The sequence below is a fragment of the Taurulus bubalis genome (genome assembly GCF_910589615.1).
Source record: "Taurulus bubalis genome assembly, chromosome: 1".
NCBI lineage: Eukaryota > Metazoa > Chordata > Actinopteri > Perciformes > Cottidae > Taurulus > Taurulus bubalis.
The window spans coordinates 33852095-33872818 of NC_136589.1; the positions used below are offsets into that span (position 1 = coordinate 33852095).

The 20724-nt window shown below is 40.4% G+C and overlaps 1 protein-coding gene across 1 annotated transcript in view; it reads left to right on the forward strand.

Moving 5' to 3' along the window:
• The window catches only part of tnn (tenascin N), a gene marked incomplete at its 3' end in the record, with an annotated part of 34181 nt that extends 20251 nt beyond the window's left edge, over positions 1-13930 (forward strand). Inside the window, exons 9-18 of the mRNA XM_079216760.1 lie at positions 2032-2295; positions 4112-4375; positions 4630-4893; positions 8372-8502; positions 9112-9250; positions 9408-9559; positions 10042-10138; positions 10238-10402; positions 12113-12276; positions 13781-13930. Of these exons, the coding sequence (XP_079072886.1) occupies positions 2032-2295; positions 4112-4375; positions 4630-4893; positions 8372-8502; positions 9112-9250; positions 9408-9559; positions 10042-10138; positions 10238-10402; positions 12113-12276; positions 13781-13930 (1790 nt within the window). The remainder of the gene's footprint in view (positions 1-2031; positions 2296-4111; positions 4376-4629; positions 4894-8371; positions 8503-9111; positions 9251-9407; positions 9560-10041; positions 10139-10237; positions 10403-12112; positions 12277-13780) is intronic.
• Positions 13931-20724: the final 6794 nt, after the last annotated feature.

Genomic DNA, 20724 nt, shown 5'->3' on the forward strand with positions numbered 1-20724 from the left:
GAATGTTTGCCGTAAATTGTTCAGCTTTATCAATGGCTATTAAAATGGCCTTCTGTTTTCACGCCTGTTTCAGTCCAGTGTTATAGTGAATAGTAGGGGTGGTTCATGTGAGAATCCAGATTCTTCTGACTCGTCTGATTCACAACTTCCAATCATCGACTTCTTTTTTCGACAACAGAAACTAGATATTGCAACTGATGGACAGTAACCCTATGGTGGCCCAGGCTATCTGTTTGCGTGTCAAGTCATACTCGCACAGTCCTGGTGTGAAACAGTGAAATTATTAGTTATAATAAAAGTACACAGTCTGTGTGAACAGCTTGTCAGTCACTTCATAGTCTTTACTGTAGTATTTAAAGAAATTGACATTTAGATGGATATGCTGTGTCTTTGAGTATGTGTAGTGATCGATGCTTTCGGGGCTCCCTTAGTAGCGCTCACTTAGTGTACTTAGACTACTTGTTGACCTCTCATTTTTAGACCTTGGAGGAAACACTCAACCCTATTAAAATTGAGCTGTAATAAATTCCTTCTGTGGTTTAGCTCATGACAGACTGTCAAGCAGTGCAGCCACAAGGACAGAAAAGTGACAACGAGAGAAGAGGAGAAAGACAAAGCGGGGCTCCTTTCTTCTCCTAGATGAATCATCAATCAGTTTTCATGATGCAGACTGCGCTCTGACACAAGACTGACCTCCACTGAGCCGCTGCCACAGAGGAATAACCCTAAATGATGATTGCTTTTACATTTTCCTCCACTTCCTCTGTCTCTCTTACGATGCCTCTGTGACTCTTTTTATTTTCTGTCTCCCTCCTTCTCTTTGCTTTCATCGAGATTCCCTCGACAGAAACTAACACCCTTTCACACACATGCACCGCCAACTGCTCCGCCTGCGTCTTCCTGTGACTCTTCAAGCCCATTGCCTTTACAAACAGAGGCTCTGTGTTCTGCTCCTCTGCGGTGTCCTCGTCCCACTGCAGCTCATCCTGTGGAGCTCAGTGATGACCATCGGTCGGGTTGTGTGCTTGTGATGTCGCTTTTGAAGTGCTTCACAGAGCTCTTCCTTTGAGGCTTTTGTTCATTTATAATCATCGGGTGAGCATGCAAATATGGATAACAAGCTTGCCGCATACACTCTCTGACAGCCGATTAAAAAAAGACAAGCAACAGCGACATTGCTCTATTGTAGCTCCTTGACAAATGCTGCTGCAGACTACTGCTTACTGTTCTAGTTTTTACTGACCTCACCTGCTTCTTCCAAACACACCAATTCAAAGATGTTTTGTAAGTGAGAGTTCAAACTCAGACTCACTCTACCCATACTGTAATTAACTATTGTCCTACTATGCTCATCCCACCCCATGCGATTTAAGTAAAAACACATTAAGGTTTTGCTGAGACGTTTATCCCAAGGAGAACAACAGGCATCGGTCTGATCATCAAACAACAATATGTGTTCAGGTGACAAAGCCCTCTAGGAGCTGTAGCCTTCTAGTCGCCGTAGTAGTTATGAGAGGAGAAAAAGACAAATTCAAGTGATGTTGTTGTAGAGCCGCAGAGGGAGGATGGATGGGTCAACAAAACGTCAGACTTCAACTGTTCATCTCCAATTTCCAAATGACAGTTAATATTGTTTTGTTTTCGTTAGAGCATAATCACGATCGTCCTCGAGCCTTTTACACATACTCATTATTGTAACCATGAGGATTAAGGTCCGCTTTCCTTGACTAAGTAATCATTTTAACCCTAATGTTAAATAAGTACTTCTTTAACCCAACCCTGGATCTTTCCAACCTCACCAAGTCGTTTTCACGCATATGTCTCACTAAACCTTTACCATAATGTTGTCTATGTCTTGTTCTTACATTGGAGGGCTTTTTGTTTTGTTATGGGGGGTTTGAGTGAAACATCTTACATCAATATTCAAACGATATACAGTGTGTTCCATATTTCAGGGAGATGTCTCTTGGTTTCTGTTTTCTGTACCCTTATTTTTTATTTGTCAGCTTGTCTCTTATTCCTTCTTATCAGACATCGATGCTCCTACCAACCTAATCACCACTGAAGTAACAGAGGACACCGCAACAGTTTCATGGGATCTTGCCCAGGCAGAAATAGATGGCTACATGTTGAGCTACACCTCTGCTGAAGGCTCCAGCACCGAGATCCCCGTAGGACGTGACAGCACCTCGTACAGGCTGGTTGGCTTGAAGCCTGGCGTTCTCCACACTGTATACATCTGGACCTTCAAGGGCAGCAAAGTCAGCAGGAAGAGTTCAACAGTAGCTGAAACAGGTACACTTTGTTCATTACAGGAGTGATCGATGAATTTGGTCCACAATAAAAGAACTTCAAAAATGACCCTTTAAGTTTAAAGGGTCTGGTGTTTGATAAAGGAAACAAAGAAGACTAACAAAGGTTAGACATACAAGATATACACTTTTATTTGAACATAAATTTATATACTCAAGATGTTCAGATACCATTTCTTCCAACCATCAGGCTTAACTTAAACATTGCTTTCTTAACTTTGTAAAACAAAATGTAGCAAATAAATGCATATAAATTCATTAAATTATTAATTAAATATAACAAGTTCAAGTGTACATTATTTGAATGCAGCAAAAAATCTGATCAAAAACAGGAATTCTATGCATATATCTATGTAATATAGACTTTAATATTGAATAGATCGTTGTAGAGATTGCATAGCGAGTGACACATGTTGGTGTTGTTGTTCTGTAGCATAAATGAGCTGATGAGTTATATGATCATGTGATATTGAATGATTGGACCCGCCGACTCGTCGATACCGGATCCAGCATTTTTGCCTGTATTGGAGGCATTTCTGATACTGGTATCAATATCGGAACAACTTTGACCTGGGAGTCTCCGATATCTCAGCTTTCCCAGCCAGCGTGTTTCATTTCTTTTATTCTTTCCAGCATGTGAGCAGAGAGAAGGATATTTTAAGTTCCTCTTTTTATTAATCTCCTTTGTATAAGACACTTTAAAGTCAAATAGCCCTTTTGTACAAGCATCAGAGAAAACATTTTACACTTATCACACAAACCCCTCTTTTTCTATGTGCCAAGACAGAAACTCTCTATTTGACCTAATTATGCTGGACACCTTATTTAATGGGAGTTTAGCTTAGCCTGGGGCTGAATGTCTTAAAGAAGTTTGAGAGGAGCCAATTTAGCTTCTTACCAAAGCCAGACATTTTGGTTCTCCTGTGTTCTCCTGTCTCTTCATCTTTGCTGTTGTGAAGGTTAGCAGCTGTTGCTGTCTGCTTGCCTTTTTGTCTCTGAAGAAAAAAGCTGAAGAAGAAGAAAGCTTTTGAGTACCAACTGGCATTGGTCCAAATTGCTTTCGAAGGCAAAACCTTTTAGCAAACATGTTAGCTCCAATAACCCCACTCATACATCAACCAGCAGGATAGCTAGTGATCTGAGCATTTGTGATCTCAATTAACTATAACATAAGCACAATGGGAAAGAGCAATTCATATTATCATTATTATGTAATGATGAGGGACAGATGTGTGAAATAATTTGCTTTTTACGTTTTATGTTGAACGTTTTCATCTTCAGTGTTTAAGTGGGCATTTCATTTCCACTTTTTGGAGAATACAAACAATCAGAGTGATATTGAGCAGCAAAGACACAATATGAGTTTGTCTGGAAGCGAAAGAAGTGACATTGTATCACACAACATCATGGGTTCAGATTTCTCTTAAGTGCAACAATGTTCTATCACCATCTTTTGTTTGCTACAGTAGTTTGCATGTTGTTTAATTAACATCACTCATGCTTACATAAAGTGATATGACGTCAAACTTGGATTCAAAACCTCAAGAGAAAAATTGTCATGGAATTCTTTGGTTATTTATTTCAATTTTAATTTTCTTCTTGATAAAAAAAAGAAACCAGTTTTAATGAAAGGACCTAAACACATTGATCCAAGTTTGACGTTTCAACCCTCTTACACAGAGACTGAAGATTATGTGTAAGAGGGAACCACATTATACTGATTTGTTTTTGTTGTTATGTTTGCACTGGGTGTAGTGATGTACTTAAGTAGTCTATACTAACCATAACTCCCCACACAGAGCTGGACGCTCCTACTAACGTCTTGGCACGAGATGAAACAGATTCCAGCTTCAGGGTGTCCTGGGATCACACCCAGGCAGAAATCGATGGCTACGTCCTAGCCTACAGCTCTTCTGAGGGCTCAAGTGAGGAAATCCTAGTTGGGTCTGACAGTACTTCATACATGCCGACTGGCCTGAGGCCTGGTGTCCTCTACACTGTCTACATTTGGGCCATCAAGGGGAGCAAAGCCAGCAGGAAGAGCTCAACACAAGCTGAGACAGGTCTCAAATCTAACACTTTCTGTTCAAATACAAAGCCTTAACTATCTGACCAGCTCATGGCAAAATGTTGGGTTAAATGCTTGATGAAAAATACATTTAAAATGTTTATATTTTTCTCAAAGCTCTTTCAAAGGTGAAACATCGTCATGCTTCAGTTTGTCATGAGACCAGGTCTCGGGATGAGTTGATGCACTGGTCTGTCGTCTGTAGTTTGCATCAGTAGTGTATTAATATCCTCTACTAACATCTTCCAGAACTGGATGCTCCTGCTAACCTCTCAGCCCAAGATGAAACAGAGTCCAGCTTCAGCGTGTCATGGGATCCAGCCCAGGCTGAACTAGATGGCTACATCCTAAACTACAACTCCTCTGATGGTGCTAGTGGGGAAATCCCAGTGGGGCCTGACAGCACCTCTTACATGCTGACTAGTTTGAGGCCTGGGGCCTTCTACACTGTCTACATCTGGGCCATTAAAGGAAACAAAGCTAGCAAGACAATCTCAACACAAGCTCAGACAGGTCTCGACCATTTTCTGTTAAACTGACAAATTTAAGCCATTCCTCATTTGAAAAACTCACCTCATATTCTTTTGTGTAGCCATGTTTAAGTTGAATACATGATGCCTTCTACAGTTATTTGGACAAGTCTCTTGTAAACATCAAAAGGAAAAATGTTTCTCACATGTTAGACTAATCAGCTTATTAGTAAAAAGAAGTTTTCCAATCCATCACTTCATTCATCCGCTTGCCAACTTTGTATGCGGTTCACAGCGAGCAAAGCAGCCCAGACATCCATTTTCTCCAATAACTTACTCCAACTCAGAGGTGTAATCCCTCGAGCATGTCCTGCAACTACCCTGCAGTCTCCCCTCAGGCCCTCATGCATTGAGCATAAGAAGGCACTCAGGGCCATGCTTTCCAAGTGACCAAAACACCTCTATCTGCTACTCTGGTAGAGACTATCCATGCTGTCATTCAGACTGAGGTCAGCCAACATGCTTAGGAACCTCATCTCCTCCTCTTTTATCCAACAATATGATCCTTTCAGTTGCATGTGCTGTGCTACCTAACGCCTGTGACCACAGATGAAGAATGGATTGAAGATCGACCCTTTAGCTGAGCTGTCTCTTCACCAGCACTCAACCCAGAAGGCCAGATATTCTGACCAATCTTTGTTTCCCTCACTGCAAGCTGCAGGTGCACCAGGCTCCCTCCACCAGGGAAAGGTCGGATAGATATGATTAGATTTAGCATCAGATCATGCTCTTTTTTTTTTGTTCGCCTTTGGTTGAGAAATGAAACACTACATGTTGTCTTGTAGTTTAATAACCTGCTCAACTAACATCTTCCTCTAGAACTGGATGCTCCTGCTAACCTCTTAGCCCGAGATGAAACAGAGTCCAGCTTCAGCGTGTCATGGGATCCAGTCCAGGCAGAAATTGATGGCTACATCTTAACCTACAGCCCCTCTGAGGGCTCTAGTGGGGAAATCCCAGTCGGGTCTGACAGCTCCTCTTACAAGCTGACTGGCCTGAGGCCTGGTGTCCTCTACACTGTCTACATCTGGGCCACCAAGGGAAGCAAAGCCAGCAGGAAGATCTCAACAAATGCTGAGACAGGTTAATACACTACAAATAGGCAGGATTTTCTCATAGTTATGATAAAGCTCTCCTCTCTTGAAATGGCAATTCACCCTTTAACATCTTTAAAAGAGGTCTCTTTTTTTGGACAATTCTGGCAGTCTTGATTTCTGTTTTCAAAGATATTGATACACACAGAAAAACTGCATATGGAGACATTTACCAATGGTAGTTTTCTTCAATTAAGGGAAGCCTTAATCTTATATTTAGTGAAGTGAAATTACAAAATAGTCAAACATTCTATTCATTCATTTGATTCTGGATTGTTTTAAATATCTGTCTTACCAGGCTGTACAGAGCCCATAAGCGTGGCACAAAGCTGTCTCAGAAAACAAATGACATGTTTCTTTGTATAAACAAAGAGTTCATTGCTCTTTTACTGTTAAAAATAAGTCTGAGAATGCAGGTAAGAATTTCCTGTCAGTGAGGATCTGCTAGATGTGGTCCTAGTTTGGGGGAACATTAGTTACTACAGAAGCAGTAACAGAAGTACTGTAAAGGTGAGGGAACGTTGTAGCCTTTTAGATGAAGAGGACAAGAACTACTGAGATTTCGTCCCTATTCAGTTGATAAGAAATCACATGGTTTTACTTAATGCCTAAAAAACAGCATTGAATTGGTCAGTAGATTTCTGCATTTGTGAGTGCATTTCACTTCTTTAATGTTGTTTGATGTGACAATACTGAATACACTAGTATTCACAGGAGTCCAGGATCAAGTATCAGAGGTCAGCGAATACATCTGGGTTGTATCGTCGGTACAGGGAGCTACCTGTGGTGCTTGCATCATGTGTGAGACACCTGTTTCGAAAAACGTGCAGTAACTTGTGCCTTTTAATGGAAGCTCCAAAACTGCTGATATCTCAAAAACAGTAATTTAAGCTATAATAATCTACCAAATGTTGTAGACACCTGCAAACCAAGTGAACTTGAAAATTATTGTGTTACTTATTTTATAATGATGAATGTTTGATTAATGTGCACACAAAACAGCAATCCAGCAATTCTTAATCCCTATGACTTCTGATTTGACTGTACAATTATTAGAAGGTCAAAATTAGTTTTATCCAAACTACCAGGGAGCACCAAAACTCCTGCCCTGGCAGGAAATGCATCCCACAGGCCAGGTCCATGCCTGTGTCTGGTAACTTAGTGTGGGGTATAAATAGCAGCGACAGCACCTGGCGAATGGGTTACAACAGGGGTATCTTTGTGTGAGCCAGATGATCTGTAAAATCACCTGGGAGCTCTAAGTGAAAGCTGAATCTTTTTCAATTAGGCAGCAAATGGCAGTTTTGGATTATAAACTTGTCTCGTCGTAACTCATTAGAAACTGTCAGTAAGTACCGACCAACGTGGTGCTGGGTTCAGGGAAGCCATTGTGTCAGACAGTATCATCTGGGACACATAAAAGCATGTGTTATTACATTTGGGATTTTATTGGACCTAGTAACAAGCACCATTAATATGTCCGTTAAACGGTCTCAAATCGACACCAGTATGTTTCACAGACTTTTTCAGCGTTATTGTTTCCACTGTTGACACTAGAAAATTTGTGACTGTTCACACGATTTTCTCCCACTACAATTTAATTACCAAAAAAAGAGCCTATATTATTTTTCAGTGTTTGTAAAAATGAGAATTGATTTAATCCTGCATAAAAACAGAAGGCTTTTTTATACTAGAAGAGGACTGAAAGTATGAGTCTTGACTTGAATAAATATTAGATAGCGTGCGCGAATTTTGTAAGTCATGGTGGCATGCGCTTCCTCTGATTTCTTGAGCCGTGGGAGGTTAAAGCTCCCACGGTTACAGCAGGCATCTTTGTGTCAGACAAATTATTTCAGCTTGTGTTTCAGGTCAAACCTCCAAAGCGAGACAGAGGAATAACCGCCAGATAATCTGCACAGGCAAATTGTAACTTTGCAGGTGGCTGGTAGTTATCTCTGGTGTTGAGCTTCAGGTGGAGAGAGGCTGAAAAGCTCCAGCTCTATACATTCATGTTGCACTTGTCATTGAGGTAGAGAAAGGGGATAATATTTGAATCCATAATACTGCACTTTATTTTCAGTCTGTTTTAGGAAATGCATTTTTTGAGGGTGAGAAACAATTGTATTTTTTGAAGCACCAATTACATTTTTGAGTGAAATTATGATTTATAAAAATGTTTAATTTAAGACTCTTTTCATGAAACTTTTATTATTTTCTCCAGTTTTATGGAAGAAACTCAAGTAAACAGCATTAAACATCCTCTGCTTACCAAATCCAGATCAGAGTTGTAAAGATGTATTCATGAATAGACAGTATACTCCATGTTCATGTACTGTAATCCATTCTGATTTGCACTCCAATTCACAGACATTGATGCCCCGAAGGAGCTGAAGGCGACAGATGTGACTCTGGAGTCTGCTTTGTTGACCTGGGTTCCTCCTCTTGCTGACATTGAGGGTTACATTCTCACCTACAGAGATGAGGATAGCAACATGCAGGTATACTTTGCCATATTTTCTAACCACAGAAAGATAAATTCCACACTGTGCGACAACTAAGGTATTAGACCTTTTGTAGGTACAGATTCTTTGTTAGAGTACATTTTGTTATATACCTGTTATATTTAATTACAAAGAATGCACCCTCATAATGGAAAACTGAATTTGACTGTGTAGGAGGATGATAAAAGCCTTTTTATCATCTTTTACATTTTTATTCTGCATTGGGTAAAAACAGAGCTGCAGTTCCTTGGAGTATCCTGTGGCCAAATGGGAATATTTAACTCCTCCTTTAAGTCCTGTCTTTGTCTCTTCAAGCATACAAATACCATTTGGAGGTTTGTTCACTACTTATAGGCTGAGGCAACATCAAATATATATGTTCAACTGAAGCTCTGTTAAATGCTGACCCCTTGTGGTCAAACATAAAATGAATCTACTTTTGAGTTTATGGATGAGGCGATTGATCTTTTACTTGACACTCTTTAGATTGTATAGGACGATTTAGGAGCCCACTGGACACAGGAGCCTGTCTCCAACTGAAGCTCAGGACCATGTCATCACGGGGTTCAGTAAGGTTAACTGCAATTATTGTTGTTTTTTGTCCAGACGGTTGAAAAGCAGCTTGATGCCCGCCAGAGCCGTTTTGCTGTGTCCAGTTTGGAGACAGGGAAGAGATACATCGTCACCATCACTGCCTACAGGGGAAACAAGAGGAGCAAGGTGGTGGAGACCATCTTCAGAACAGGTCTGTGCACTGCTGTCTACTGAGTCACTGCTGTCTTCTGTGTCTGATTATGTTTGCTCGGATTCATGTCAGTTTGTGTGACATTTTATTCTGCGCTGTAACATCCCATCATGAGTATTACATAAACATTAATAATGCAATCACACCTCTTCCCTAGTTGGCCTCCTGTACCCCTTCCCCATGGACTGCATTCAGATCATGAAGAATGGAAATAAGAAGAGTGGAGTCTACACCGTATATATTAACAACAACCGCTCCAAACCAATTGAGGCTTACTGTGACATGGAGACTGATGGAGGCGGCTGGCTGGTATGAATCATTGATGAAACTGTATTGTTTATTTTTGTATTATAAATGTATTTAGAGTACATTTTATTATGTGGGCAGAATGTATGTCACCAAATATTAAGGAGCCTTCCACCGACTCACACAGCCTCTGGAAAAAGTTGTATGTCTACTTTGGCTCTAAAGAATTATCCTGATGATTCCCACATGCTGTGTTACCCATAATGCAAATGCCTTATGGGTAATGTAGAACCAGGATTTTAGAGCTAAGGGCTAAAAGTCACGATATCTGGACTCTGATGCTTCGATTTTGACTATTCTTTTTTTAATCTGAGTCCCCTAACTTTATGGAAATACTCACCCAAATAGCTAGAGTATCCGGTGGATGATGTAAGTTGACAATTGTTGCTACTGGAATTTTGGTAGTGAAACCACTTCCCAAAGCAGATAGTTTGAAACATTTGTGTAACAGCTGTCGGTGAACATCCTGTGCTCGCTGCTTTCAGGTGCTCCAACGACGTACCTCTGGCAAACTGGACTTTATGAAGCGCTGGAGACAGTACATAGCAGGGTTTGGCAACATGACAGAGGAGTTCTGGATTGGTGAGCACCGATTCCCTGCGGACATCGAAACATGCGGATATGAACAGTAATGGACTATTTCTTCTTGCTTTCACATTCTATGTCTGGCTGTGCCCTCAGGTATGGATAAGATATATGAGCTCACCAACACTCCTACTCAGTATGAGTTGAGGTTTGACCTGGGCCTGGGTGCTGAGAGAGCCTATGCTGTGTACGACAACTTTAAGATCGCACCGGTCAAGCAGAAATTCAAAATCACGATTGGCAAATACAGTGGAACAGCAGGTGAGTCTTTTGCTCCTGGAATCTTTTCTTTTTTGCAATTACCAGCAATACACTAGACAGCATGCTCTACAAACATACATACTCTCGGACACTTCACTCAAATAGAAAGAGTTATAGAGAAGAAGAGAGGGCAAAGATGGCAATGAGTCAGACCAGTGGGAATACAGGGGTTTCAAGCAGTAGCCACTCCACCCAGTGTGTGGGGTTCTGAGGAAGCCAATACACACCAACAGTAGGTGGAGTATTTGTTTGAGAAACGTGTATCCAGTCAGTTATGGGCTGGAGTTTTAAAGGCAATAGAAAGGCAGGGTTTTCAGTAGGCTTTGAAGCAGTGGCAGTTCTACATGTAATTACGCCCCAGGCGAGACCCCCTCCGAGCACCCCCCCCTCCCTATTTTTTATTATAAACTTTTAAACTTACATTTCTCAATTGCACAAATCCTTCAATAGAATATTTGAATAGCACACTTAAGAGAATCAATGCACGCAATTCTGCATAAAAGTGCCAAATATATATACAATCAGATATAGAAAAAAATGAACAAGAGCAGAGATGCAATAATATAACATATTAAGAATAATATACAAATACAATAGAGAATAAATAAACACACATGTAAAAACAGAAAATCTAATTATTACACTATTGCACTAAGAACAGAAAACCAAAACCAAAACTAAAACTAAAACGTAACCTTTCTGGCCTACCTTGATGTAAAATCATCAATAATGTCATCATATGAAATCTACTGACTTAAGCCCACTAATTGCATTAGAGCAGCGGTCCCCAACCCCTGGACCGCGGCCCGGTACCGGTCCGTGGGTCCCTTGGTACCGGGCCGCAGAGAAAGTATTTATATAAAAGTATTAAAAAAAAGGCGGAAAAATGTTTTATTTTGAAAAAAGACCGGATACATCCGTCTGTGCGTAGCCTCAAACGTGATAACGTGATACGTTACCCCAAAAGTGAAACTTTTCTGGATTAAAATCAAGGCAGAGTACACTGAGATTGCTAAAAAAAGCTCTGAAACCCTGCCTCCATTTCAACATCCTGTCTTTGTGAAGCGGGTTTTAATGAAGTGACAGAGTGCACATAAAGGTTTAAGTTACGGAGTAGAGTCAGTAGACTGGACATAAACAACAGACGTAGGGGCTCGGTCTTTTTCTCCCGTCACCCCGAGATGGGACCTACTCGTAGCAGAGAAACAAGCTCAGGGCTCCACTATTGCAGCGTAATGGTGTATCTTTATGCACTTTATAATTGTCTTTATGCCGGTCGTATTACGTCATATTTATTACGTCTTTTTTTTTTGCGTCATATTTTTTGCCCACACCGTGAAGACCGGTCCGCGAAAATGCGCCCCCTCTCCTTCCCCTCCCCTCACACACGATATGTGGACGGCACCTTCTTAGCAAGCAGGGTCGCCTGCAGCTGCAGGGGGCGCCAACTTGCCAACTCCCCACACAGTGATGATATTTTTTTTTTATGTGGTCGTGCCCAAAACCGCCCCTGCTTTGAAGACAGAAAGATACAGACACGCAGCAAGTGGGACGTTAGGTCTAAACATTACACAGTGTTCTGAAGCAGCATACACTGTATCTCTCTATGTTTGGCTTTTCATACGATGTCTTTTCACAGCCTGTTCTGTAGAGTTTCTAACATTTAAAAGTCTACTGATAATTATTGCTAATTATTGTTGATGATCCCAGGTGATGCTATGACCTACCACCAAGGCCGGCCCTGGACTACTGTTGACAATGATAATGACATCGCACTGGGTAACTGTGCCCTGGTCCACCGTGGCGCCTGGTGGTACAAAAACTGTCATCTTGCCAACATCAATGGAAAGTGGGGAGACAACAGGCACAGTTTGGTGAGTGAGAGTGATTCCGAGCGGCATTGTGTCATGCATAATGGTCATCGAGTGCTATCCTGTCATATTGTCGTGGATCTTCCAATGTGGGTTTAGAAAGAGTATTAAAAAGAACAAAAAGGTAAAAACACACAAAGGGATAGCAAATAGAGTGGTTCACTCAGTACTCACAGGTATTTGTATCAACATGCACACAATTAAGTACAAGTGAGTTACATCATAATACTCTGAACATTAAAGGTCTTGGTGGTTTAACATCAAGGGCAAAGGTCAAGGTTTCTGTATTCATAACCAAGAGTAAATTTGTTGTGCAGACGGGGAGATTCAGCATCCAGAATTATAACAAGACACACAGTCACAGCTCAAAGGACATGAAAACACATATTTAAACAGGAATCATCCTATTGAAGTAGTATTAATAACTCATGAATAAGGGCCTCTACACACACTCCAGGACTTAAAGTGGCCCTGACCGTACTTATACTGACTTCTACAGATAAGGCTGTAGACTGTCAGACATCATGCCTTCACTCCATCCCTGCCAGCGAATTATTTAATTCTCCAATTTGCAAAGTTTGAATCTGCTTCATTAAGTCAAGCTATATTGGGGACTTTAGTCCGACAATAATGAGTGGATCTCAAAACTGTTATATTCTTCAGCGCAAAATGGCAATGTGGAAAATCAAATTTGAATTGAGTGTTCTTTATTAATTCAGCAGCCAGTGGCGGTTTTAAAGAGGAGTTTTAGCACTTTTCTTCTCTTTGTTTTTCATCGTGCGAAAGGAAATGCAGTTAGTAGTTGGACGACTGCCACTTACAACTAATTGCTTCTCCTGTTTCGATTTTCGACTGCATAAGTGATGCACAACAGAAACAACTGACCATCCTGTTATTTAGAGTTCTTTCAAAACATGCTGCAAAAAGACCCCCCTTAGAAAAGAGTGCTGATCGGGAGGCTGTTCCCTGGTCAGCAATCAAAGACAACTCCGCCCCAACACACTCTTAGTTGTTTTGTTTGGGATTGTCGAGATGGAGCAGAAATGGCCTCAATCCATCAGCAGTGATAAGAAAACACATTTCTCACACCAGCTATAAAGCATAAGTGTTTTTGCCAGGCTGATAGGGTAACAACAACAGTTATTATGTCTAAAGGAGTCTGATACTGAAGAAAATGCCAGGGGATTTCTGTGCTCTCGTCAAGATTTCATCCATAATATTGTCGCTGCAGATGTCTCCCGCAATGTTTGTCGGCAAAATGCAATAACAGTCAAAACAAGTTTGTACACACATGAAATAAAGCCAGAGGCTGGTGTTTATTAGTGTTTGTCATTTTGCCTGTCTGTCACTGCCGCCTGCCTCTTCTGTGACTCTGTCTCTCATCCCTTTCTTGTCTCCCTCATTTCCTCTCACCCGTCCCACGCATTACTCCAACATCACCCTCTAACCATACTTTGCGTTTCCCTCTTTGATCTCTTTCTCGCTCAAACTGCTGTGCTGCTGTCAGGGAGTGAACTGGGAGCCATGGAAGGGCCACCTGGTGTCCCTCGACTTCACCGAGATGAAGATCCGACCTGTGGGAGCCGTGTCTAGCAGGAAGAGGCGATCGTTGATGGCCAGAGAGAAGAGCACAACCACAAACATCCAGATGAAATAATAAAGCAGCTCCCACTGAAACCACAACAGTCATCACCAGTCCCATTAACCTGCCACCATGCAAGATCTGGGTGTTTCTGTACATATGTGACTGGTCTACATGACTCACGTGAGACGTGTCTCAACTATTGGACAATATGTACACAGAGAAATGCCGATATGAAATAGTAACTTATTATCTGTTTGCAAACAATAAGATTAATCAGAAACTCCTTGTGGTTGTGGGAAAGTGACGAATAGAGAAATGCCTTATAGAGTTGTTGAACATTAACAAGTTTATTCTTATCAGTTATAATGCAATAGTTATTCTTAAAAACTTCTGTTTCACTGATTCTGGTAGTAACCGTCATTATAAATCAGGAAGCAATAGATTTAGTTAAATTCGGATTCGGAAATCCAATTTGTCTTTCTTTTCAAACCCCAGGGCAGCAGCCTGGGTTTTTGTATTCTATTTGTTTATTTTTTGTCATATGAAGGATATGAGTAGCAACTTTTCTTGTGTATACTAGTACTGTCACAACAACATAAATGTAAAAAAAAGTGTTTTGTTTAAAGGTCATGTGTGAACGATTAGCGAGTTATTGCCCTGAGTTTATTGACTATGACGTTGGCTGGCTGTGTCACTTTCAGTTGCCGCTGCCGCAAACACTGTCACATCACATTAGTGTGTGTACGATGGGCCAGAGCATAACAATGGATGGCTGTCTTGAATGACCATATTGTTCCTGCTTTACATTCATAAGATACCGACAGCGCATATCAATCAATGTGATGTCCCGACATCAGACGTCAATAAGGATGAAGTGTGTTTGCCCCATCCTCAGGGTCTTAATGAACAAACCTTTGTTTTCAATCTGGAAAGCTGACAAAGGTTATTAATACTGCTTTGACTTTGACTTTATTACATTATTACATTTTTTAATTTTTACACATTTATTACAAACTGTTGTTTTATGAGACAAGGATGGAGTACATCAATCAACATTTCTGCTGACCTGCCAGAATTTATCTAAAGTCCGTGCTCCACATAAATTTAGCATTCGCTAAAATGTCTTTTTAAACCTTCATGGCCCATAACTTTTTATTCCAGCCAATCCTCAATCAGTATTTTCAAGGTCAGAAATGACGACCGTCACGAAGCAATTTATAAACCTGCATATGAATCATTGTTTTACTAATTGTATTGTCAGAGTTACATTGTAGCTTCCCATTCATATTTGTACCACACATTCACACAATAAGTAAATGAATAAAGGTTTTGTTACATTGATGTATTGTCATTTTCTATAGGCTTAAGGGATACCAGTTGAACAAATAATGAAGCAAGAAACTAATCTTTTTGCAGAGGTGAAAGTTGAATGTTTACCATGTGAGGGGGTTAATACATTTAAACTACAACTGTATTGCTAAATTACCATAATCTTGAGATAACACAAGACATATAGTCTACAGACTATATGCCAGCAGCTCTATGAGGCTGCAATTTTGACCTGATACTAGTAATAGATATAGAGATAAGGGATACTCAGAACTATTTAAATTATTGTGGGGGGAAATCCGTCCCAAATTTCATGGTAATCCATCCATAGTTGTCGTGACGTTTCACTTTTCTTTTTTTTTTTAAAGTCAACCTCCTGGTGGTGCTAAAGGAAAAGTCAGGATCGTCAAATTCATTGGGATTCATTCCCTGGGAACTATGAGTGTTGAAAAAATTGCAATGGCAATCACTTGAATAGTCCAACTATTACAGCAGGCTGTTAGTAGCTCTTAGTTTAATGACAAACAGCTCAGTCTCCTCAAAAAGCTAAATTGCATTACTAATTTGACAAAATTTGCTTATTAGGTCAACAACTTTTAAGTGTTCATCAGCACAAGGAGTTTGCTCAGTTTGAATTCACGTTATGAATCACATGAACGACACCTTAAAAAATAACTGCTCCGTGAGTGCTGACACACTGATGATCCCTGTCTACAACTGCAGTGTCACCACAATGCAACACTTTCATCACACTGAATTGAGCAACTGTACTTGCAGGGGCTAATGACTGTTTGCCGTCTGGTTTCCCAACAGCTTCTCAATTCTGCATCTCATAATCTGCAGACAGCAACAGCTCACTGGCTGTCTGAAGAGGAACCACTTTACATGTGTCATATTCGCAACACATTCCATCATTTAAACTGACAAAAGATACAGTTTTACGATATGATCTATTCAAACAAACACCGCACTAATTCGAGAACGCCGTTTCTTCATCAAAGGCCAAGTGAAGAAAGAAAAAAACATCTTTTGAGTGTTTGCTCGTCTCAAGGAAATGGGAGTGTGAGAGGTCTCAGTGGAAAATTTGGCAGCAAATATTTTTAGCATTGCATTTCATTTCAACTTTGAAATGAAATGTCTCACAAAAGCTCATTGAAGCGAAAGGCCTTTTCAGCCACAGTGATTGCAAATTACTTTAAGGAGATTGGTTCCTGCCATTGCTCTGTGAGTCAAGTTGTTTGCTTAGTGGCGGCATAAACAGAGAAGAGAGATAGAGCCTCTTCTTCTTTATCTCCGTGTGTGTCCTCTGTATAGCCGCATACAGTACAGTGTATACCCATTTGTCTGCCCATGTGACTTCGTTAAAACCTGCACCTTGGGTTCAGTGTGATGTGTTTTTTCCAGAAGAGAACTTGGTAATGTTGTAACAAGGGAGTGTTTGTTCTGAGGGGTGGAGTGTGAGCTGTTCATGGAAAGAGAGAAGTGTGGACTAGAGAGACGAGGCAGAGAGAGAGAGAGAGAGAGAGAGAGAGAGAAAAGAGACTTTGAAGTGAACTTCGTCAAAAAGCAAACGAGGAACACAAAAAGTACCACTGACTCATCCCAAGATAATGCTGCAAAGTCTTACATTGAAGGGTACTGTAGTGGTGCAGGGATGACGTAGTTTTGTAGGCTAACCCTCGGAGGTTAGCATCACGCTTGTTCTCTTGACAAAAAATATATTTTGGGGGGGATTATTGCAGAAGATTAGTTCTATAAGTATATGATATTTACAATTTTCTTTTCAACAAGATCATTTTCAAAATTAACACCACTGTTATGACTTTTGAAGCGTGAATGCAGTAAGCAGCTAACATTGGGCTATAAAAGAAATACACCACGGTCACACGAGTAAACACATATTTAAAGGCTGACGAGACATTTTGTTGTCTAATTTAGTTTCTTGTTCGCAACCACCAAGAGGGGTGTTTACTGACATATTTTACATCATGGAACAAAACTGTAAGGGCTCTACAGCTTGTGTTTGTAACACGACCCTGTTACTGTCGTGAGTCTCGGCCAGGTAAAAAAGAGGGCAACACGCTTGGCTTGATTAATAATGTCCTTTATTTCTATGTGCACTCTCGCTGAGGGCACCTGCCTTCTCGTCCCGGCTGCTTCTGCTGCTGTCTCGGCCCTGTCCACTCCTCTTCCAGCTCTCCCGTTCCACAGCCACTACTACTGTTTATATTGGGGAGAAACACAAACACAGATTGCCCCCAGCTGAGGCCAATTACACCTCATGCTCACACCTGTTCCCTGAACCACCCCCTTGTTCCATTCCCTCTGCAGCTGAGCGCAAACCCCGCCCCATTGCCACAGTGTTCATCAAAGACCTCCAGAGAGAGAGGTGACACTCTGGAAGAAATGCATGTTGTATATGTTTACAGGGGGGTGCGGTTGCAACTGGGCTCGTGATTATGGGTTACCAATATTATATTTATAATACCTCCACCTCAAGTAATCACTGGTTTAATGCACCCTGGGTGTGCAAGATAAAATAACACACACACACACACACACACAGGTGCATCTTGCAAAATGCTACCATGGCTAATGGTGAATCGTTCACAGTGGTGACTTCTGTGTTCACCAAGTAACTTCTATTATACCTTCAGTGAGGTGTGTGAGGCTCACCTGTTGTTTGTGACTGCAGAGCCTTATTCAGCTCACTGGAACAGAGAGGCCGAGTGGACTGGTTATACTGGGATAGAGAGGCCGAGTGTACTGGTTATACTGGGACAGAAAGGCCAAGTGGACTGGTTATACTGGGACAGAGAGGCCGGGTCGACTGGTTATACTGGGACAAAGAAGCCGAGTGGATTGGTTATACTGGGACAGAGAGGCTGAGGGTGGACTGGTTATATTGTGCTTTGAGAATCAATGAGCAGAGAAGTCGAACATGGAGCAGACTTTAGAGGTGCTCAAGACTGGCAGATAGACATTCAGACAGGTGAGTAGCCTACAGCAACAAACTCATTGTCTGCGTTGCCTAGCAACATAGTGCGTGTGTGTGTGTGTGTGTGTGTGTGTGTGTGTGTGTGCTACTTGCAGTTTCTCCTATATGCGGGGTTGTGGGCTATACTGTTTGTATTGTATTCTTATATATCGTTGTGTTGGCTGCGTTGATTCTACAAGACGTCTCAGGTTATTCAATGTGGCGATTGCTTGTTACACCCGCCGCAAGTTACTTCTAATTTCTAATTTATTGTCAGCCATTTTTGTTAAATTGTCTGCAGAGTCCTCTATTCTGGTAACTTCTAGTTAATCAGTTGCATGCACAGGCTGCAAAGTGTTATCTGTGGAAACAGAATTTACCTTTTGGTTTTGACATCAAGACCCAGTGGTGTGTTGCTCTTCCTCTAGTGTACATTGACGTTGAATGAAGTTTATTTATTTTGCAATCCAAAGATGTTCGTCTTTACTTTAACACTATACGCACACTTTTATTTGAGTATAATATATATTCATAATATTCAAATAGCCTACTCTTTCCATCCCTGGTTAGCACATCTCCAAGCATGTACTACCTAAGAAGACACATTTAAATTGTTGGATGTACCTCTTACTAAATTATGCTGTGCCAGCAAATGGCAAGACCCACAGCTGGCTGGCCTGCTTAGATTACATTCTATTCAACTGGCTGGGGGACTTAAATGTGGCTATTTTCACGTACTTCTCATACTCAGTCACAAATGTGCCAAAGGGGATACTAGTAGATGTCAGCTGAACCATAAGGGACTGAGCACTCAACAATGTTTAGGAACCACTCAACTGAAAGTGTTCAATATGCTGTCAACACATTAATTGTTGTGCACAGCTTACCACATCTAATTGGCTCAGCACATTAGCAATGAAAACAATTTGTTAGGGAGTTGTATATTCCTATTGATCCAATGTGAGATGCAACAGTGAAAAGATGACAAGTTGTGAAATATAATTTTCCCACCTTAGGCATTAAAGAATGTAACAAACTTGCTGTTAAATTATGCTAATACCTTGACAAATATTTCACGCAGGTTAAGAGTGAGGATCCATGAGATGTAACACATTTCCGAAGTACATGTCTGAGCCTTAATTGCTCCTCAAGCCAAACTGATTACTTGCATCAAAGATTGCTCCGCTACGGCCATCAAAGCAATGATGAAAATTACATCTTCATGAAGATCACTCAAGGCAGAAGAGCTTATTAATTGCATTGCCTCTGTAGCTTTCAGTTTTGTTTATTTACACTGTCTATAACATGAGAAACCTTCCTCTACCGCTTTTATCTCCTTATTTTTTCATAATTCACTTCAGTAAAAGTGGATGTTTGTGCAATAGGAACGTTTTAAGGCAGATGTCATGCTGTCTGTGGATGCACCACAAACAAATACAGCTCTTTGGTGTTGTGAGTTGTTGTGAACCCCCCTTAAATTTAGATCGTCAGCTACATTTCAGTGTTAACAGTCTGTAATAACAAGCTTTATTTCCATATGCTCAAAATAAATGCATTGGCTGTTAAAAATGTTGCATTTTTGTGAGAGCATTATCTGAAACTTAGCAGCCACGTTGAATGAAGAGGCCTGTGCAATACAGTATATGACATGTTCACACACACAAATAATGACTTTATGTCAAAATGCAAAGGCTCTGTTAACTTTAGTTTACATGAGAAACAGAAAGATGAGCTCCCACAAAGCTAAAAGATATGATTTCTCTCCCTGTCATCTTCCAAGTTGTGCTGTCCTTTATCCTTGTACTTCTTTTTGTCAGGATAAATTATGCATGCAGAGCTACAAACGAAGCCCAGCAAGGATCATCATTTAAAAGAAAAAAATCACAGATTTTTTTTTTTCTCCAACTGCTAAAGAAAAGGAAAATATGTCCTAAATATACCATAACATGCATAATTGGATGGGATCAAAAAAGGGGGGCTATTGTATAGAACACTACAGAGGACAGATGTGCTGTTCAAACACCTCCGTTCACTCTTATCACAGGGAAAAAGCTAAACATATACAAAACATAGATATATTCCCTACCTTTTGATTTCTGCAACTGATTTGCATACTTCCTCTTGTAAAAATAAGTGTTTAACATCACAGATACGGCTTGTTTATCTTTTATAATCTATTCAATGTAGTTTTGTATACTTAATGTATATTCTCTCATATATACAATATTTTTTAAATGACATGTATACATTTATGATATATATATATATATATATATCATTTAAAAACATATTGTATATACTATATCATTTTCTACTGACAAAAAATGTATAACATGTTCATTAATAATAATTAATTTTGAACCAGGCCAGCTGTTTCTTGCAGCTACATATTTACCATACAGGCATGAGAGCGGTATCAAGCTTCTCGTCTGACTCTTGGCAAGAACGCAAAGAAGAGTTTTTCCCAATCTTACCTATTTTTTTTATCTATACTGCTTTTTTAAAAGTCATTATCACTAAGACAGCCACAGTCTGTAACAATGAATAAAAACTCTGTGAA